The sequence below is a fragment of the Vulpes vulpes genome, chromosome 15 (genome assembly GCF_048418805.1).
Source record: "Vulpes vulpes isolate BD-2025 chromosome 15, VulVul3, whole genome shotgun sequence".
Taxonomy (NCBI): domain Eukaryota; kingdom Metazoa; phylum Chordata; class Mammalia; order Carnivora; family Canidae; genus Vulpes; species Vulpes vulpes.
Window position 1 is genome coordinate 111,622,970 of NC_132794.1, and position 22,154 is coordinate 111,645,123.

General features: G+C 40.6%; 2 protein-coding genes across 17 annotated transcripts in view; one reads left to right on the forward strand and one right to left on the reverse strand.

The window, feature by feature from the left end:
• The window catches only part of ZRANB1 (zinc finger RANBP2-type containing 1), a 57,992-nt gene extending 38,956 nt beyond the window's left edge, over positions 1 to 19,036 (forward strand). For all 5 annotated transcript variants that reach the window (XM_072740359.1, XM_072740362.1, XM_072740361.1 and 2 more), the window contains 8 exons: positions 513 to 700; positions 5,272 to 5,425; positions 8,200 to 8,271; positions 8,823 to 9,021; positions 12,788 to 12,908; positions 14,104 to 14,233; positions 14,337 to 14,566; positions 15,748 to 19,036. In XM_072740359.1, coding sequence (XP_072596460.1) covers positions 513 to 700; positions 5,272 to 5,425; positions 8,200 to 8,271; positions 8,823 to 9,021; positions 12,788 to 12,908; positions 14,104 to 14,233; positions 14,337 to 14,566; positions 15,748 to 15,966 — 1,313 coding nt within the window. In that variant the 3' untranslated portion in view covers positions 15,967 to 19,036. The remainder of the gene's footprint in view (positions 1 to 512; positions 701 to 5,271; positions 5,426 to 8,199; positions 8,272 to 8,822; positions 9,022 to 12,787; positions 12,909 to 14,103; positions 14,234 to 14,336; positions 14,567 to 15,747) is intronic.
• Positions 19,037 to 19,309: 273 nt separating this feature from the next.
• CTBP2 (C-terminal binding protein 2) overlaps positions 19,310 to 22,154 on the reverse strand; it is a 157,158-nt gene continuing 154,313 nt past the window's right edge. For all 12 annotated transcript variants that reach the window (XM_026010691.2, XM_072740352.1, XM_072740353.1 and 9 more), the window contains one exon: positions 19,310 to 20,726. In XM_026010691.2, coding sequence (XP_025866476.1) covers positions 20,546 to 20,726 — 181 coding nt within the window. In that variant the 3' untranslated portion in view covers positions 19,310 to 20,545. The remainder of the gene's footprint in view (positions 20,727 to 22,154) is intronic.

The following is a 22,154-nucleotide window of genomic DNA, read 5'->3' on the forward strand; positions in this document are numbered from 1 at the left end:
GAAAATGGTTTAATAGCTCTGAATTGTTTCTAGCTAAACAACAATATGGAAGGTCCAGCATTTGTTTTTTTTCAGCGTAAAAAATGCAGTGCAAAGGGCGAGAGAGCCCAAAGCCAATAGGAAGCAGCATATCCCTTTCTCCTTGGTTTCTGTAGAGTCAGGACCAGAATAGGTAGTTTAGTGTCTTCTGTAAAGTCTACTTCCTCACACTAGGATTACTGATCTTTGATCCAATCAGTATATACTAATGATACCTCTAAACCTCAACCAGAGCATGGAGCTAGCACTGATGTGAAGGTAAGTACTTAAATAGGTAGTTCTAGTTCTGGCAAGAAATTAAATGGAGAGGAGTACACTAACTTTTCTTAATATTCTTTAGGACATTTAAATGTTGTCTCAGGGTCCAGGAATCCTAGAGAGACACTTAAAAGGGTTTAGAGTGAATGCAACAGGTTTATGGTTTTTGAAGAAAAATAGAATTAAATTCTTTTCTATCTTGTTGCTTGTTCTAGGGGTGGTAGAAGGTGATTTAGCTGCTATAGAAGCATACAAGTCATCAGGAGGGGACATTGCACGTCAGCTCACTGCAGATGAAGTGCGCTTGCTGAACCGTCCTTCTGCTTTTGATGTTGGCTATACTCTCGTACATCTGGCTATACGTTTTCAGAGGCAGGATATGCTAGCTATACTGCTTACGGAAGTGAGTATGACATTTTGGTTAAATGTTTTACATGAAGGAAATGTGTTCATTAGTTTTTATTTTTGCTTTTCTAAACTGTAATGCTTTTTAAAACTGTTCTTAAATGTTTTAGATTCATCTACTTCCTTTATAAATTCACACTAAACTTGAGACTTCAACAGTCTGTGATTCTTAAGGGTATATGCTCTTAAAACAGGACATTTTGCCACAAGATTTTAATCATCTGTTTGATTAGAAAAACACTAGGACATAGCCTTCATTCATTCACTCAACTAATATTTATTGAGTACCCACTGCGTGTGCAAGATACTGTGCTAAAGAGGGACGTGATTGGTGTTGGCTCTTCCTTTAGTGAGTATCCAGAGGAGCAGAGAAATAAATAGGTAATTCTGTACAGAGTGTGTTCTCATAGATGTAAATGCCAGGTGCTGTGGGAGTACTAGAGAAAGTGTTTTGGGGTATCTTACCTTCTCACTTAGAGCAGGTTACATTGTAGTGGAGGTCTGAAGGAGAAGTAGGAGTTTATGTCATAGGTGGGTGGAAGAGAGAGGGAGTTGAGGAAACTTTATTCAGAGGCCCTGGTGGTAGTGTTTGTGGAGATTTCAGGAACTTGCAGGTGCTCAGCATGACTGTGATGGTGATTGGGATCTGGAGAAGGAAACACTGTGGAGGGTCTTCTAGGCCAGGGGATTCGAAGATTGTTCCTAGGGCCATGAACAGGTCTGCAGAGTTAGGGAGAGGAGCAGGGGAGTGGCCAGATCACAGTGTATTTTGGCTGCTGTGGATTAGAGAGGGGGAAGCCTTGGTAGGGCGGGCATTACATGACGCTGGCAAGGGCTCTGCTGGTACCAGAGTCGCAGTGGCAGTGGAAGGAAGTTAGGCTGGTTTGACAGAACTGGTGGGGACAGAGTCAAGATTAAGTGGATCAACTGGATGTGGGGAGTAATGGAGAGGGGGGGATCAAGTTGGTTCTGAGCCTTTGGGCTTAGATAACTACACAGATGTCACAAATGACTGCAGATGAACAAATGATTCAGGATATGACCATATTATACAGTTAATTCTTTTAACAATAAGATAAATAGAGTGCAGAGGGTCAGGTCAGTTGAAGATTGAAATTTTCAGGCAGCCCCAGTGGCGCAGCAGTTTAGTGCCGCCTACGGCCCCAGGGTGTGATCCTGGAGACCTGGGATGGAGTCCCATGTCGGGCTCCCTCCCTGCATGGAGCCTGCTTCTCCCTCTGCCTGTCTCTCTGCCTGTCTCTCTCTCTCATGAATAAATTAAAAAAAAAAAAAAAAAAAAAACCTTCCAGAAAAATAGTTGAAAATGGCTCTTAAAAAAAAAAGATTGAAATTTTCTCAATATGCGTCTTCTGTGGCATGCATATTTACATATCCAAATTTGCCCATATTGGACAAAATTGGTTGTGGAATGTCCTCCCAGTGGAATGGATGCTCCAGAGGATGGAACTGAAGAGGCCAGTATGGAGATTACGTTAAGGGATGTGCCTGCAGAGAAAGCACAGAGCCAAGTACTTTTTGAGATCCGAACAGGAGAACATTATATTTTTGAGATACGTATCTGGGGTCAGGGTTTTTAAATTGGATTATAGGTTCTGCAGTATTCACGATACAGACCCAAGTGGTGTGAACCACTATGTACACAGCACTGGGAGGGTTTAAGGAATATGATTGAAATGGCTAGCTGTAGTTCAGCGTGGTAAGCATCCAGTGACACCAGAGGCACCTATAAGAGGAAGGGCAGGGCTTGAGTGAGAGCTGTAGTGAAAAACAAGGGGCAGGTGTGCTGTGGCTAGAGAAAGGGATTGCTGGAAAAGCAGTGTGATTAGAAGGACCAGAGTTCTGGAACAGTTAGAGGTAGTTCCTGTCATATTTGAGGTCTGGCTACATTTGCGTTGTGTATTGGCGGGGCCAGTGTGTGGAGCTATAGTTGCTGGTGGTGGCAGGAGACAGGATAGCGGGGGCAGCTGTGAATCAAGGCTCAAGTCGTTGGTGGGCTCCTAGGCTGCCCTCAGGCTGGTAGAGGGCTGTGATAAGGTTGGAGTGACAGTCCTAAGTCACTGCCCTGAGAGCGTCTGGGGACTGATGGTGGGAAGGCAGTAGAACCTCAGGGTACTTTCTGTTTACTGTCTAACAGATCACTTCCACTTAGCAGCAGTTGTTATCTCCATGCAGTTTCTGAGGGTAGGGAATCCAGGAGCAGCTTGATTGAATAGTTTTTGGCTCAAGGTCTTATGAGTTTATAGTCAAATTTTCAGAGCTGCAGTTGTCAGAACGCTTGACTCAGGTGAGAGGATCTGGTTCCAAGCATATTCACATAACTGGTGGCGGGGGGCTTCAAATCCTGGTACGTGGGCTCCTTCAGAGGGCAGGTTTCACCAGAACAAGTGATCCGTGGGACAGCACAAGAGAGTGCATGGAAGCTGCAGGGTCTTCTAGATGGAACCTAATTTAGGAAGCAACTTATCAATTTTGCCATATTCTCTGGAACACATAGACTAACTGGTGCACTGTGGGAGAGGGGGAGCGGGGTGGATTTCCAGGGAAAGAACAAAATTGGTTGTGAAATGTCATCTCAGTGGAATGAATGCTCCAGAGGATGGAGTTGAAGGGGCCAGTAGGGAGATTATGCTAAGGGATGTGCCTGCAGTGAGAGCACAGAGCCAAGTACTTTGGGATCATAACAGGAGAACATTATATTTTGGAGATAGTATCTGGGGTCAGGGTTTTTAATTGGATTTTAGGTCATGGACTCTGGTAGTTTGGTGGAGCCTATGGGCTCCTTTTCAATATACTGTTTCTTTAAATGCGTAGAATAAAAATAAGATGGCAACAGAAATCAGTTATATTCTGACAGTTTTTTCAGAATAGATTTGTGATATATAAGAGAATGCATTTTAAATATAGACAGGAGGTTAGTGAAAATGAAGGATTTAAATTTAATGAAAATTCTCATTCAGGTTCACAGGCCCTTGCAAGTTCATGTGCCATAAGTTAAGAATTATTGGCCTAAGGAGATGGTTGAGAGTTGTAAGGTTGAAAGAGGCTAGAAGATGAAGGATAGGCTTTCAGGGACCTGAGCTGAAGGATGGCAGTGGGGGGTGAGGGGGCATGCTTGGAGACTCTTTACCAGCTGTAAGGTTTCTCTTGGAATGTTTGCAGTATTCATGATACAGACCCAAGTTTTTGAAGAAACAGTCTCAGGTTTCTGGAAGGAGGCAGAGGGTTAGCTGATGAGAATAAGCTTTGGGAACTTCGAACTTACTTTGGGATCCATTTAACACCGTTTCTAGAGAAATAGTTATATTCTGAAAACATTGACATCTCATTTTCCATAATTTGACTGTCACGTGATGATTGGGTTCATGGAGTTAAGAGGTAGTGAGAATTTCATTGTTACTGGTAATCCTGGCCAATAGAATTTATCAAAACTGAGTTTTCATATAGGATTTTTCACGATATGATGTCTGATGCTTGTGTTGGTTATGCAGAGGTTTTGAAATGCTGTTTACTTACTTACCTTAATAAGAATTACAGTTAATTGTTCCCATATATTATATAGATGACATTAATAGTAAAGCTGACTCTTTGAGTGGCTTATTGGCACATATGCTCCAAACTCCACTTGTGACTGGAAACTTGCCTTTGGGAAGGTTGTCCAGGTTTGTGGCTGTGGTCTGTAGTGACGGAGACTGGTTCACACCAGACTTATTTCCTCTCTAGCAGATACTTACCTTTGATTTCAGAATTCTTTGTATGCATATTTCTTGAGCTCCATAAAAGGAATACACCTTAAAAGTCAAATAATATCTTTGCATCATTCGTTGCAAATCCATCATTAAAAAGAAAAGAAAAGGAAAGTTCTAGCCATGCCTTTTCTAGAAGTTCTCCATCATAGCGCTCACTATATCACTGCTCACGTTTCATTCCTGTCAGGCTGGCTGTACTTCAAAGATTTGTTGTCTCTTCTACAATTGGAGAAGCCCAACTGCTTTTTTAAATATTCAGAGTTATAACAAATGGGGAGGGATTTGAGGTCAGTGGAAACTAACCCTTTAAAAATATCATGCTTTCTTTATTCCACATTGGGGCACTTGAAGTATTCTTAACCCAGCAGGAGAAGAGTGTGTGTACTTTCCTCTTTCTCCATGAGCTGGAATTTCCTGTTTTTTAAGAATACTTTTATGGCAGGCATGATGCTAGGTCTTACTTAGGTGGTTTTCTGTCCTCCCTCCCTCTCTTAGGATGAAACTTTGTGAACAACACCATTTTATGTAAATTTTTACATAAATCTTTATATATGTCCTTGAGATAAATTCCTAAAGAAGTGAATTTCCTGAGTTAGAAGGTAAAGTGTTTTTCTGGCTATTTTCCTGGAAAGGTGTACTGAAACATAACTTCCACTGGTGAGGAAATAATCCCTAATCTGTTTAAAAATTAAACAACATCCTGGGTTACTGGGAAGGTTTGGTAATTTCTCTTAAATACTGTTATTTTCTGCTTTCTTTAATGATAAATGAGATGCAGAGGAAAGTTTCTTTTGTATTTAAGGTGTCTCAACAAGCAGCAAAGTGTATTCCAGCAATGGTGTGTCCTGAACTGACAGAGCAGATCCGGCGAGAGATAGCTGCCTCTCTTCATCAGAGAAAGGGGGATTTTGCTTGCTATTTTCTAACTGACCTTGTAACATTTACGTTGCCAGCAGGTAACTCCAAATTTCAATGTGAAAAGAAATTTTCACTTTATTGGAATTCTTTTTTTTTTTTTTTTTAAATGTGTGAGTGAAATTGTCTCTCTTAGAAAGCAGATAACTTAGCCTATTATGTACATTTTAAATTACTTGACTACCCTATTTATCATGCAGGTGACCAGTACAAGGGTTCCTCGGGAACTTATCCTTCAGATCTGGTAGGAAGGTAGCAGCTGATAATAACTGACTTCTATGTGGGCCTTAGATGTTTTTAAAAATCTGTTTTACCCATTTATTTTTCTCTTCAGTTTTAGTTTAGGACATTATCAGTGTACTTTTTTTTTCCTTTTTCATGCTTGTTTTAAAATTACGGAAGTATTGGTTATTTGGTATTAGTAGATAGGATTAGAACCCCGGCTTTTGATGGGTGGAGATTATTTGAATCAGATACTGGCATTCTTTTGAAAGTGTCATTATGTTCTTCACTCATTATATTAATTTCTACTATGTCTGTGAGGTAGCTTTTCATTTTTCAGTTCAGACTATCGGAAGTGTCTTCCAGAATGCTTTTTGTCTTTGGACACTGAATAAATGCACCAAACACCAGAAGTTTCTAAAACAAAGCTTTCCTCTTGCTTCTGAGTGTCTTGAGCTTTTATATTGACACGAACAGGGGCATTTACAAATGGTAGGAAGATAATAACTTAGCCTTAAAAAAAAAAAAAGACTATTTATTTGAAAGATAAAGAGAAGCATGAGCACAAGCGGGGTGGGGGTGGGGGACCAGAGGGAGAGGGACAAGCAGACTCCATGCTAAGCCGAATATGGGCCTTGATCTCATGACCCTGAGATTGTGACCTGAGCTGAAATCAAGAGATGGACATTTAACCGACTGAGCCACCCAGGCACCCCGATAACTAAGCCTTTTAAGATCAGACAAAGTTCAGGCACCTAGGTGGCTCTGCCTTTGGCTTGGGTTGTGATCCTGGAGTCCTGGGATTGAGTACTGCACCGGACTCCCCACAGGAAGCCTGCTTCTCCCTCTGCCTAGGTCTGCCTTTCTTGAGTAAAAATAAAATCAGACAAAATTCATTTGAAATGCCATCTCTGTACACTTAAGCTTATTCTGGTGATGTTTGGATTTTTATTTTGACTTGAAAATAGCCTAAATTTTTTTAAAAAATTGTTTTTTAGGGTAATGCTTTTTTACTCTAGACTACTCCATTAGTAACAGAACACAGCATGGAGAATTTGAGGAAGATGACAAAAACAGAGATCTGTGTGTACCAATAATTAATGGTTCGTTAACTTTTATAAGAAGATTCTAAAGTCTGAAAAAACAATAGGCCTAAGTAGAAGTTGAGAGTGCAGCGAGTCAAGGGCAGATAAATATTTGTATGTTGTTACTGTTTCATCAATCTGAATATCAGATAGCCCTGTTCTTTTTTTTTTTTTCTTTTATTTCTGTTTTACCGAGGGATAATTATCCTATAAGATTGTCAGATATTTCAAGTTATTCATTGTGATTTCGTATATGCATACATTGTGAAAGAGTTTCCCCCATCTAGTTAATTAACACACCTATCGTCTCACATGTTTGATTCATTTATCTGTTTTGGTGAGAACATGTAAGTTCTACTCTCCTGGCAAATTTCAGTTATATAACATCTTGTTATAAAATTCAGTTACCATGGTTTTGACATTAGGTGTTCAGCCTTACTCATTTTATAGCTTGAAAGTTTCTGTACCCCTTTACCAATCTCTCTTTTTCCTCACTTCCCCCAACCCCTGGCAATCTTTCTTCCCTGTTTCTAGGAGTCTAACTTTTTTTTTTTTTTTTTAAAGAGTTCACATGGATATGGTACCGTGCAGTATTTGATTTGTCTTTCTCTGGCTAATTCCACTTAGCCTAATGCCGTCAGGGTCCATCCATATTGTTGCAAATGGCAGGATTTCTTTCTTTTACCTGCCTGAATAACATTCCATTTTTATACTTTCCCTCTCCCTCAATCTTTATTTATTCATCCATTGATGGACACTTAGATTGTTTCTATATCTTGGCTATTGTGAGTAATGCTGCAGCACACATGGGAGTTTAGAACCTCTTCATTATCCAATTTTCATTTCCTTTGGATGGATATATACCCAGATGTGGGATTGCTGGATCATGATTCTTCTAACATTTTGAGGAATCCTCCCACTTTTCTATGGTGGCTATACCAATTTACATTCCACTAACTGTTCACAAGGGTTCCCTTCTCCATATCCTCACCAGCATTATTATCTCTTCTTTTTATGACAATAGTTGTATGCAATTATTGGTCTAAATATTATTCTTTTTATTATTTTTTAGATAACAGTTTTGATAATGACATACAGAAAGGAAATCTTTTACATTACATTTACACACACATACATGCATTTTTTTTTTACAGGAAGGCACTTGACTGTCTTCACTGGCTAGGGTTTTTTTTTTTTTTTTTTTTTTTTTTTTTTTTAAGATTTTATTTATTTTAGTGAGAGTGAGTGAGCAAGCCTGAGTAGAGGGAGGAGGAGGGGGAGAGAATCTCAAGCTGACTCTGTGCTGAGCCCCTGATATGGGGCTTGATCTGACAACCCTGAGATCAAGCCAGGAGCTGAAGCCAAGAGTTGGATACTTAACTGACTGAGCCACCCAGGCACCGTGGCAAGGGAATTCTTTTAGAGGAAGTCACTGTTAGATGCTTGTATCAAATTTATTAAGTTATGAGATGTAAGAAGATCTTTTAAGTCTCTTTTTTGCTTTATAGATATTGAAGACTTGCCTCCAACAGTCCAAGAAAAACTATTTGATGAGGTGCTTGATAGAGATGTTCAGAAAGGTAAGTGTGGAATTAATGAGTGTGATTTAGTTCAATTTCTATTAATTCTTTGCTTTGTAAGGCTTGGAACAGTTCAATGTATGGTTGACTTGTTTTATTTTTACTTTAATTGAAAATGTAAAGTCCTTAAGATCATTGTCACATTGTGCTGTTAAACATGTTCATTCTGTTAATTATCTTTTGATAAAACTGGGAAAAAAAAGTTAAGAATGCTCATTCATGGCTCTCTAATGGTGATGGAGTAAATAAAGGTGTAAAAGTTTTTAAGCCTTGGTTTTCTCCTTCTGTTCTAGAATGAGTATATTTCCCTGTTAAACATTCTTAGCAAATAAGTTGTAAAGAATATAGAAGTTGAGGAAAAAAAACTTAATCTAGAGCCATAGATGTTTCGGCTACTCAGAAGGTTTGTATTTGAATTGATCAGATTTATTTATGTGTTTAATGGTAAATGATACATAAGCATATCAACATCCAGAGAATGGATTCTTTCCTCCAATGAGTAGTTCTAAATTGCATGAACATGAACATGTTACCTCCAATTCCTTGTGTAGAGTTAGAAGAAGAATCTCCAATTATAAACTGGTCTTTGGAATTGGCTACGCGTTTGGACAGTCGACTGTATGCGCTTTGGAACCGAACTGCAGGAGACTGCTTACTTGATTCAGTGCTACAAGCTACCTGGGGCATTTATGACAAGGACTCGGTGCTTCGGAAAGCCCTGCATGACAGCCTGCATGACTGTTCACATTGGTGAGCTGGTGTTCTTCCCTGTGTAAACCCAGGCATGCTCTTGCTGAATCATTTCCTTATACTGTTGGGATACTTTTCACCTGTTATCTTTACTTTGGAAGCTATGGGGAAAACTTTGGTTTTGCACATTGAGACATGTGAAACATTTTGTTGGCTTTTATACCTTTATGCTGAGCTTTTTTTTTTTTTTTTTTTTTGCTGAGCTTTTAAATAGATACTTTTGAAGTTAAATATTGATAAGATCTTTGCTCATGTTTTTAAGTGTTATTTCATATTTTTGTTTAAATTTAAAAGATTATGTTGGCATTGTATTACAAGATTTTTTTCCTTCCTGAGGCACATAGTCAGTCTTCAGACTACATTTTATTTTGCAAATTTTGAAATCCATAGTAAAATTAAAAATATATATATATATATCAATGCAACAAATCTCAGGGTTTCCTTCATTGGCTTGACCACTTAACACTTACCCGGGGACGCCTGGGTGGCTCAGCAGTTGGGGTGGCTCAGCAGTTGAGCATCTGCCTTTGGCTTGGGGCGTGATCCTGGGGTCCCAGGATTGAGTTCCATATCGGGCTCACTGCATGGAGCCTGCTTCTCCTCTGCCTATGTCTCTGTCTCTTTTTCCCTGTCTCTCATGAGTACATAAATAAAATCTTAAAAAAACAAAACAAAACAAAAACAAAAAAACAAAAACCAACAACAACACTTAACCTATATGGGCTTTGCTTCTACATATGTAAGCAACTCTCTTTGCCAGTTAAAGTCACCATGATGCTTTTTTCCCCGTCAGTAACTCAGTGTGCATCTTTGAAGAACCAAGATAGTCTCTTACCCAGCTGAGTCCACAGGACCACATCTAAGAAAATCAGCAAGGACTCTCTTATCCATTTTATAGTCCATATCATATCTTCTAGTTATCTCAGAAATGTCCTTTATGTAGACAGGTTTCCTGCTATCTCAAAGTATAGCATTCCTGGGAAACCTTTTGTCAGCTGAAATGGCATAAAGCAAAGATGCAATTACCATCTCGTGGAAGTGAAAATCCTCTTCAGGTTTCTTTTCAGCTAGCAAGAACAGGTACTAATGTAGGTCTTTCATAAAAGCAAAGGGGCATGAAGCAAACTTTCAGATAGTAGGGGAAACCTGTGTCTTATTTTTTACCCAGCTTCCAACCAGGTATATGACTGGTCTTGACTTAATGGTATTTTCTTGGTTCTGTATATACATTGTCTCAGTTGTCATAAGTGAGAAAAATTGAGGGTGAAGGAAGCTAAATTAATTAAAATATGCTCCCCCCATACCTAATTGAACACGGTAATGACAATGGCCTTAATCCAAAAGATGTTACTACCCTAGTGCCTCTTACGTAATTTCTGAGCATTTACTAGGTAAATTTTGTTGTGAGTACTTAGGGATTTTCTGAAGTCCATTAGAACATAAACTCCATGAGAACAGAGATTTTGTTGTGTTTTGTTGTGGAAGATCTAGTGCCTCCAGTAGCTTGACCTAGTAAGTATACCGTAAACACTACTGAATGAAAGTACTCTCTAGAATTTGAAAATGAGAGCAATTTGATCACTTTTTTGATAGCTAAATTATAAATCAAAGCATAATACAAAAGAGGAAAAATTTGAGGTCACCTGAAAAAAATTAAAATGCTTCCTAGCTGGCAAGCCTAGATGGTAACCTGATTGGATGTATAATATGTACAGGCATACCTTGGAGATAGGTGGATTTAGTTCTAGACCGCTGCAATAAAGTGAATATTGTAATCAAGTAAAGGAATATTTTGGTTTCCCAGTGCATATAAAAGTTAACGTTTCTAGTATATTATAGTCTGTAGTCAAGTGTGCAGTAGCCATTAGGTCTTAAAAAAACTATACGTACCTGAATTTTAAAGTCTCTGTTGAGAGACCCCAGCCATCATCTGAGCTTTCATTGAGTCCCGATCTTTTTGCTGGTGAAGGGTCTTGGTTAAGGTTGATGGCTCCTGGCTGATCAGGATGCTGGTGGCTGAAGGTAGAGGTGGCTGTGGCAGTTTCTTAAAGTGAGATTACAGCGAAGATTGCTCCATTGATAGACTCCTCATGAATGATTTCCCTGTAGCGCGTGATGCTGTTTGATGGCATTTTATCCACAGTATTCCTTTCAGCATTGGAGTTGGTCCTTTCAAACCCTGCTGCTGCTTTATCAGCTCCGTTATGTGATATTCTCAATCCTTTGTTGTGATTTCAACAGTCTTCATAGCATTTTTGCTAGGATTAGATTCCTTTGCAAAATAAATAAATACATAAATAAATAAATAAATAACAAACCACTGTCGTTGCTCATCCATCACAAGTAAGTTCTCATCTGTTCAACTTGTCTCTGGAGATTGCAGCAGTTCAGTCCCATCTCTAGGTTCTACTTCTCATTCTAGTTCTCTTGTTATTCCCACCACATCTGCAGTTACTTCCTCCTTTCAGGTCTTGAACCCCTCAGAGTCATCCAGAGGGTTGTAATCTTCTTCCAAACGCCTGTAAATGTTAATATTTTGACCTCTTTCCTTAGATCAGGAACATTCTTAGTTGCATCCAGAATGGTGAATCCTTTCCAGAAGTTTTTCAGTTTCTTTTGCCCAGATTCATCTGAGGAATGGCAGCTAGAGGCTTACTTGGAATAATGAAAGTCGAAATTACTCCTTGATCATGGGCTGCAGAATGGATGTTGTGTTAGCAGCAGGCATGAAAACAATCTGATTGTCCATCTCCATCAAAGCTCTTGGGTGACCAGGTGCATTGTCGGTGAGCAGTAATAATTTGAAAGGAGTTTTTTTTGTTTGTTTTTAATCTGGGGGGGTAGGTGTCAACAGTGAGTTTAAAATATTCAGTAAATTATACTGTAAATGGATGTACTGTCATTCAGGCTTTTTTAAAAATAGAGTATATTTAGCATAGTTCTTAAGGGCCCTCGGATGGCCAGGAGCATTGGCTTCAACTTAAAGTCACTAGCTGCATGAGCCCCTTAACAAGAGAGCATGTCCTTTGAAAGCAAGTACTGACTTCTCTCTAGCTATGTCAGTCCTAGAAGGCATCTTCTTCCTATAGAAGGCTGTTTCATCTACATTGAAAATTTGTTTAGTGTAGCTACCTACATTCATTATTTTAGCTAGATCTTCTGGAGAATTTGCTATAGCTTCTACATCACTTGTCAGTTCATCTTACACTTTGATGTCTGGAGATGGCTTCTTCCTTTAAACCTCATGAACCAACTCTGCTACCTTCAGATTTCTCTTTGATGGTTTCCTCATCTTTCTGAGCCTTCATAGAGTCAGAAAGATTTAGGGCCTTGCCCTGGAAGTGATTTTGATACTGTTGTGAATACATGGGCTATTTCTAGTTTATTATTTACACAATGATCAAGTAGTGAATACTAAATAGTAATGTAGAAATGTAGCATCTTTATATCCAGCATCTCAGATGATTCTGAGTGTTTGCTTTTTGGTTTTTAACCTTTAAACCAGTAGTAGACAGTTGAAATTGATTGTTCTTATCACTAATATTTAAAGTTTTGGTGAAAACATGTTGGGTGGTGAATTAAATTATGTGTGAGAATGTGTTAAATGATGTCTGCTAGGCATTTTTAGTTTGAAAGTATATTGCAAACTGGGTAAGATTAATAAAATTGCTGTTCTCTTTACAGGAATTGCTTAAAGACAGACTCCATTAAATACATGATTAGAACATTTATAGAAGGCTTATCTTTTGCAATCTTGCTTTTTTAGGTTTTATACACGTTGGAAAGATTGGGAATCATGGTATTCTCAGAGCTTTGGTTTACATTTTTCCTTGAGAGAAGAACAGTGGCAAGAAGACTGGGCATTTATACTCTCTCTCGCTAGTCAGGTAAGAATGCTTCGAGGCATGTTGCTTCTGTGAAAAGAGTAGGCTACATATATGCATAAACTGTTGGAAACATTGTGATAGACATGAAACTGCTTGATTTGGCTTGATTTGGGTTCTGGCCGTGACTGCTGTCAACACTATGACCATAGGCAAGTCCTCACATGAAGTGATTAGAAACTTTGAAAATGAAAGTCATTATGATGATTTAAGCATTCACCTACCTTTTCAGATTGCTCTTCATTCATATTGTCCTCTTAGGAATGTGGCTTTATGCCTGTTTTATCTACCTCTTGGTTAGCTCCTGTTCTGTCTGAGGGGCACTTAACCAAGACCATTGAGCTGAAGGTAGGTAGGCACTCTTGTGTTGGTGCTCTGTCTGCCGTCAGGCCTAGAAGGGTGAAGCTGGGATCTTCGTGAGGCTTCTAGTGGTGAGGCTCTCTTTCCATGTGACATATGCCAAGAAGGAGGTGCCATGGCTGACAGAAGGAGGGATTCCTTTAAAATTAACCTGGGAATAGACTTTTTATAAAAACGAATTATGTAGGGTTGTTCCTCTTAGACTCTAGCTTTCATACTAGTTTTATTCTGTGAAGCACATTCAGTATGCTGAATTGTAATGTTCAAATATACACACAGCAAACCATTCCTTATCTTTGCAGAAAGCACCATGATTAATTTGAACCCTGGCACAGTGGCTGTTTTACATCAGCAACATGTACTTCCTGAAAATGTGTTGTCAGCATTGTTATAGAGGGATGGTAGTAGACGTGTTTAGTATTCTTGCCATTTATGTTTGTGTGAAATAACAGCTCATCTTTTTACTTGGAGAGGACCTTGTCGTAGGTGCAGTACTCTGACAGGTGACAGCAAGGATGGAATGACGCCACCACTGCCTTACTATCTGAATCTCTTGTTCCTGGGATCAGTATTTAACCAAATCCATTGGGTTTTGGGTTTGGATTGTGAAAGATAGTTGTATATGTAGACTTCGCAGATTTTTTTTATTATTTCATTGGATTTTGCTATTTGAAGAAGTTAATGCCTCTTTAGCTTGACAGTATTATCAATTAAAAAAAAAAAAAAGCATTGATCTCGTGTACTGAAGGGGAGCAGCATTGTGTTTTGCACATTAGTTTTCCAGGGCAGCAATAAATGTTTTAAAGAGAAATTGCTTTCTTTATTTTATTCTGTACAGCCTGGAGCAAGTTTGGAACAGACACACATTTTTGTACTTGCACATATTCTTAGACGACCAATTATAGTTTATGGAGTAAAATATTATAAAAGTTTCCGGGGAGAAACTTTAGGATATACTCGGTTTCAAGGTAAGCCATTATTCAAGAGTATTTTAGAAGTCTCCTGTTACTTACCATGCAGCTTGCAGCTGTATGCTGATAATCCCATGGCAACTTTCTTTCCTCCCTCCAGGTGTTTATTTGCCTTTGTTGTGGGAACAGAGTTTTTGTTGGAAAAGTCCGATTGCTCTGGGCTATACAAGGGGCCACTTCTCTGCTTTGGTTGCCATGGAGAACGACGGCTACGGCAACCGAGGTGCTGGTGCTAACCTGAACACAGATGACGACGTCACCATCACGTTCCTGCCTCTGGTTGACAGCGAGAGGAAGTTACTTCACGTGCACTTTCTCTCCGCTCAGGAGGTAAGAGGCACTACTTACCCATGAACCTACTTGAAGCCGTGATGCTGCCCCGGAACCCAACTGGGAACATCTTTCAGGAGCGGCGTTCTCTGCACTGCTGGCTACACCACTGAATCTGGGCCTGGCTGTCGTCGCTTTCTGGAAGTATTGATCAGCCAGGCCGTGACTTTTACCTTCCCTGAGCTGCTTTGTAGGTTGTTGGGTGGAGATGCAGCAGTGATGTGAAGACAAGAACCCCAGCCCTGATGCAGTGACGGGTGCTGAGTAGAAAACTAGAAAGATGGGATGGGGGGGTGCTCCTGGGGCTTATGATTGAAACCTGGAGGTAACAGGAGGCATCTGAGGAGGTGGTGCTGCTGAAATAAGACCCGCAAGAGAAGAGAGTCTTATACAGTGTGGAGGGAGAGAGCCACAGGGAGAGGGTATTGCAGCGCCCTGGTGTGATTTGTGGGGAAAGGGGGTTGAGGGACTAGGGATGGCAAGGGGCTTGCCAGTTGCCTTTTAAAACCTTGGCTTTGGGAAGCTGGGAAGCCTGAGACCATCTGTCTGGTAGAGGAACACTGGCTGCTTGGTGTGGAGACTAGGTACTTGGAGCAGTGGCAGAAGCAGGCACACCGGCTCAGAGATGGGTGCAGCTGCAGGGGAGAAGGAGGTGGGCAGGCAGGGCTGGCGGCAAGGATGCGCAGAAAGAACACTCTCAGGAAACCCATATTCTTACAAAATTATTGGTTTTTTATTTGATATAATATAAAACTTTTATAATCATGACATTAAGAAAAGTAGACCGTAATTTTTATACTTTCATTCTGTAGATACTTTACTGAATAAACTTACCTTGTCACGTGTTTGAAGCTGAGACTTTGTTTCTCTAGCCTTTTCTTTGCCAAGATCAGTTTATTAGGTAACATTGGGTTTTTCCTCTTCTATCAAACAAATGAACTCATAATTAATAGGTGGTCCCCCCCATGAGGTTTTTCTGCACATTTTCCCATTGATGATTTTCTGTTTAACCATAGGAAACTGGGTTTTAATCATAAAATTGAGAGGTTGAAACCACGTGAGAAATTTGTTGCTTTGACCTTTTCGTTAGTGATCCTACCAGCTATGTTCTCATTAAATTTTTCCTAACAGGTCTCTGATCTGTGATCTTATTTTCTCTTTTCTTCACATTCCTCTAAAAGCTAGGTAATGAGGAACAGCAAGAGAAACTGCTCAGGGAGTGGCTGGACTGCTGTGTGACCGAAGGGGGGGTGCTGGTGGCCATGCAGAAGAGTTCCCGGCGGCGGAACCACCCCCTGGTCACGCAGATGGTAGAGAAGTGGCTTGACCGCTACCGACAGATCCGGCCTTGTACATCCCTGTCAGATGGAGAGGAAGATGAAGATGAAGAAGATGAATGAAAAAAATCAAAGAGCAGAAGACTAGGGTATCGGCTCTGTGGTGACCCCAAAGCTAGTGTGGTGCACGCTCCAAGCAGAGCGCAAGACATGGAAGGAACCAGATCTGGCAGGAACTGCCCAGAAGGCTTTTCTCATCCACACCCAATGGAGAGGACGTATCCGCTGTGTGAGGAGACAGAGAACTTTGTTTGGACTACAGTTTGTAAAAAAAAAAAAAAAAAAAAAAAAAAAAAGAAAAACTAATTTTATTAAGACAGAACTTTTTTCCTTTCAAATTGTAAATCTGTCTATAAATGTAATGCATGTGGTTGTATAAGAAGTTGTGTAATAGGACAAGTTGTACCAGCATCTTCATATTATTGAGAAGTTTTTTCCAGCACGGGCACCTCCAAAAGCACATGGCAGATGACTCTTTGTTCCTTTGAGATACTCTTTTAAAGTAGAACCTGGCATTCTACTTTCCTTTTAAAAAGATCCACTTTACGTTGAGTCTCACTAGAGCTCATTAGCTATTTGGAAACTTTTTGTACAAATTATCCACAGCAAAACATAAAAATAAAAACAAGCTTTTATTTTATTTAGTCCCCGTCGTGCCCAATAAAACGAAGTCAAATCTTTAAGGAACAAACTGCAAGGAAGTAAGAATTGTGTGAGTGAACTTCATACAGACGTCATTCCCTTGTTTTGGAAAGGGTTTTGGTTTCTATTTCGTCTTTTTTAAGCTTCTGATATGCTCCCTTTCAGTATTTAGGTATTTATTTGTTTGGAAGAGTGCCCTTAAAATGAGGGTTCTTCTACCAGAGTCCAGGTGGCTGTCTCTTTGTGAGTCGTCATTCCCTGGATGGAAGTTAGGGAAGTGCCTGGAGAGCAGGCCCACTTGTAACTAAATGAATTGTGTGAAATTTGCGCACTTGATTCAATTGACAATATCACACTCCCAAATTGCCATGCAGAGGGTCTTTGGATTCTTCCTTTTATCATCAACTCTGCTTTGAGCAAATCATGTTAGAAAGGCATGCCTTTGCTTGGGCTAATTGGGAATCAGTTAAGTATAGAATAAAGATTTAAAAATGCAGTAAGGTGGAAATGCATTGTATAATGAATTTCTCAGAGTAGTCTGAGAATTTTTGCATGTTGGTTAATTGTGGCCATTCTTATTTAAAAGTTAAAACTATAATCTTAGATAGAAATCTTTTTATAAAAAGTATTATTTGACCACTTCAGGTATATGTTCAATACTGGGTAAAAATTTCAGACCTATCTCAGGAACACAAAAAAGACTTAGTGTCCTGATAAGCACTTTGTAGACTATTAATGTGGCAAGGAATTTGGAAAGCAGCCCCAGAGACATCGACAGGCACATGCACGCACGCAGGCATGCATACACACACACACACACACACACACTCACACACGCACTTTTCCTTTGATGAAAAGGCTGTGAAAAAACCTTTAAATATTTGCTTGTTTTCTTCTAAGTTCTGTTTAGATGGTGTTTGAAATGTATACACAAGCTCTAATTTGATGCTGGAATTACTAAACATAGAAAAACACCCATGAGATGTCATGTCTCCCCTCTTGGAGCAGCACACGGAGATATTCCCAGGATGAAAGGATCAGTTCTACTGTATGCTAAAACTTGCAGGAAACTTGTTGCAATTTCGACTCCATATAAATGAATTTTGGTGTAACAATGGTAAATGTTACTGTTCTTTGTGGCTAGGTTTCCGTACAAATTGACTCTCTGGTCGACCCTCATTTTGGTCAGTAATTAAGGTTTTAGAAGGCTGTTGTTCTGATTACTTAGCATAGCATCGCTATAGACTTTTCTCCATACATAGGAAGAATTCTTTAGTGGGCACAGATCCTATTCTAGTTGCTGTTAAGCAAAACTACCCTCCTGGTTGAAGAAGCCAAAGAGAAATGTTTGAGAGAAGCATCTAGTCAGTCACTCTGGTCTACACTGCAGTCGATGCTGTCCAGGAATCTCATAGGCTCAGTAGTTAGCCTGGGTGTGGTGGTCTGCTGAGTGTTGTTTCCCCCGAGGTGCCTCTTTATTTATTTATTTATGATCAGTGATCCTGACCACACCTAGTTGAACAGGTACAGCATTCTTCCCTGTGGGAAAGGTAGGACATTGCATTTCCTAGGCTCCAGACAGGGATGGGGCTTTAAATGGTTTTTATAGCAGACTGGCTGGTAAGGCCAAAATGTTGGTGAATCAATGCTATGTTAAGCTCTTGAACTATTCAACAGCCATAATTGTCCCGAGATAGAGTACGCAGTCCTTTCTCAAAGATGAGGTCTTGGTTGACTCTGGACAGTAATACCTTAACTGTATGGACTTTGAACCTTATGGGTTTTTTTTTTTTTTCCTTTTTTAGGGACAATACAGTATGGTGTTTTCTGTTCTAATTAAACAAAACCTAGGTGCAGCACGCATTTGAACTGGCCTTTTTGTTGTTTGACTCATCATGTCCCAGACTTCCATCTGTGTTAAGGGGACACTGCTTTCTTTAGGCAGTTGGGGAATCTCCTGTATGTGCATGTGTCATGCCCTCTTTGACAATATCCTGGCTCTGAAAAGGATGTTAGGCTCCCATTCCGTTTCCTGGAGTAACCATGTGCTCCAATCTCTATCCATAGGTGGTTGTTTTTATGTAATTTTTTTTCTGGGGGGTAAGGGGGGTTGGGATAGGACCATCACCTTCAAATGAGTGAGGAGGTTGATGTTCAGAAACCCCATCCTACCCCTCCCACCCCCTCCTGTACCTTTTCTTCCTAGGAAGGGGAGGGGAAAGGAGTGACGGGGAGTTGGGTACCTGGAATTGGACTTGACGGATACTTGCGGATACCACTAGTACAAAGGGGTTTAATGCTATTTAAGAAGGAAAATCCTTTAAATCAACAGAGTTCTTAACATATGGAAATGGCTGATGTTAAGTATTTTGCAACATTTCTTTGTAAATATCATTTAAAAGAATTTTGAGATTCCCTTCCCTTCCTGCATTAATGCTTGAGCCAGGTAATTTTGCTTTTGGGTAAATTAAAATCAAAACTCTTAACTTGACCAATTTGTTTCTTGAATCGCTTAGTTCCATTCCAACCCACTATATTTCATCTTAAGGATGGCATGATTTGATAACGATGGACTTAATGGGCAGTTTTCTGGTGTCACAGGTAATCACCCGCATTCCTGAGTCTGGTTATGGAAGGGGCAGATGGAGGAGTGTGCATCTTTCAACACGAGTTGAAAACTGGCTGAGAAGGTAGTTGCCTTTAAAACATCTCAAGTAGAGAACTTTTACCTTGGGTGAGATGTACTTGAATTTCAGAACTTAACAAATTTTTATTACTTTTTATTGAAAACTGCACTGAACGCTAAATGTCCACCTTTACAATAAACAGACACAGTAGCGGTAACTCACACTAAAACAAAACACTTCCGATAGCCATTATTTTTCTGTTTGGGACAGTTTTAAAGGTTTTTTTTTTTGTTGTTTTTTTTTTGCTTTTTTTTTTGTCACAAAAACAGGAATGTACCTATACAAAGGCTCAAAATAGGCCATCTTTTAAACAAAAAGGCGATGATTCACAAAAGACTATGAATATAACATGTAACTAGTTGATACAAATCTAATAGGATTTGTTAAAATCAGTCACATCTAATAACACACCTGAAGTGTTCTTGTATAAAATATCACGTGAAGAAAAGAAGATTTATCAATGTCTAAAAAAGTGGGTTTGTTCATAGACAATCTGACAAGTTACCATAAAAAGTGTTTCCTGAGACATAAGGAAATGCAACATTATTTTTCTTGAACTCTTTTAGCTCAAGACTTTCCACTCAATAAAATAGCTGAGGATCTGAAACTGAGAAAATATATTTGAGTACAAACAGCTTGTGAAACTTAATACTTTTTTTCTTTCTTTTTTTTTCTTTTTTTCCTTTTTTTGCATCATCAAGAGGGTTTTACTGAATTCAGAACCAACTCGCCCGCTCAGTATGCAGTTCAGATGGGAGAGACTTCTGTACAGGAGCCTGTACGGTCTTCGATCCTACGCAGTTGTCTAACACGGGCAAACAGTTTTCTCCCCATTTGGTAGTAATTTAAATCTTCCTATCAGCAAAAGAGGTCACCAGCCCCCATGGACCAAAGGGACTAGAGTCATAGGAGGGGGATATCCTCTTAGTATCTTTTTTTTATTTGACGTTTGGAATTCCTGATGCAACATTCTAGAGCAAGGTGTTCAGGACCTGCTGTGCCCAAGGGGCTGATAAAGGAAAAGGATCTATTTATTCTTTGTGATTTGATGCACAGATGAAGAACGTAACACACAAGAACAGAAGTTGGTCGTTAATAAATCACGTCCTAGTCTTTCCGCACTTCCGTGACCAGACGACAGCTTCAGCCTTCCCACGCCTCGGCTTCGAGCTCTCTCAACACTGCAACGTCAATGATGCATATGTCCGGAATCGGTTCAAAAGACGGTCCAAGTCCTTTTCTCAGTTCATCTATTTTTTTCACTGTCTCTTGGTCCCAGGTTTATCTGAATGATGACCGTTCGTCATTCTCTGCTATTGCTCATTGGGGTGCTCTCTATTGTCCCCGTGTTTTGTAGGCTGGTTGGGAGAGGGAGCTTGGGAAGGGTGTGCCACTGTGGGGAGGTTGTGAGTCACGGGGATGCCTCCGGGGATGATCCCTTCCATGGCTGCAGGAAGTCCTCCCGGAGCCACACCCACGATGCCTGGCGGGTATCTGAGGAGCAGAGAGAGAGAGGGCCGGTGAGTCCAGAGCCAGGCAGGGCCAAGCTCTCAGCTCTGCCTACTAAAGGTCATTTTTTTAGTGGGTTAGTTTGTCACTTTACCCCCAAAGCAAGAAGAAATCTACATGGAAAATCTAATAAAAAGCTGATATTTTAATCCATAAAGAACAAAAAATCTAGCACAAACTTTGTAGCTTTCAGACAATAAGAATAGCCCCGGTTATATCCATGGACACTGTACTGCATTTGTACAAAAAGACACACTCCCAAGTTTTCCAGTTGCCCTAAAAGTACTCATTAGTTCTATCGATGCTTTTAATGATTTCCCAACAGACAGTATGAAGTCCCGATACTAAATGTGGCTCCCTAGGTGAGCTAAGTCATGTGCTCTCGTGGCCTGAGATGTGAAACAGGACACAGCAGCAGGGGGAGAGGTGAGCCGGCGATGGGCTCGTCTTACGATGTAGGCACACGAGCTGCTGTGTGTGCAAGGACACGTGGCATTAAGCCACCCACAGAACATATGGCTCCTATGCAAATGCGAGTCCGTGTATTTAAACATTTCTAGGATAAAACAGACTTCATTCTAAAGCACCTGCCTCAGAAAAGACTCCTCCATTCAAGTTGAACCCTTCACCCCTGGCTCCCCAACCTGCCGCCTGTCACAACTATTCACTGGTTGGTCAGAAATCAAGGACTCTCCAGGACGCGGGTGAACAGGGATCCTGTGAGCTACAGTCCCAAGACCAAGGGCCACAGAGTCTTTGTCAATGGAAAGACTTAAGATGTGGCCTTTAAAGGACAGGCTGCCAACGATAAGGAACTGGGAACCTGGGGGCGGAGGCAGGTTCAAGTTAATGATACGGAAGTACTATTCGAAGGGTCAAAATGGGTGGGACTTTATACTAGAACACTCCAAACCGCAATGTAAACAAAGCCAGCAGACCCAGGAAGAAAACCCCACGACTTCCTCAGAGTCCGAGCTTTCACCTATGGGTCCTGTCACGCTAACTCCATTTACACCTCCCCGGCCCTGGGCTGGTCAGAGCCGTGATTCACAACAGGGCAGGTTAGGCAGCAGCTGGAGCCCTTTCTGGTTATCACAGCTGGGAGTGTGAGGTGCTGGTGGAGGTCGCACGTCCCACTGTGCAAAGGCTGGGCCCCCAGGGGAGAACGATCTGGCCCGGGACGTGTATCCTGCCAGCAATGGGGCCACCGTGGGCCACAGCAGGACAAAAACGTCCTTCTGGAATTCAAGGCTGCAGCTCCTCTAGAAAGCGGGAACACTGACTTCCCTGTAAGCCCAGCAGTGGTGGTGGGGGGGAAACGATCACCCCTGAAACCCTGCTCCCTTCTAGGGGCTCTGCGGGCTCTGGGCCAGGAGAGTCAGACTAGAGAACACATTCACCAACAGGCCCCTT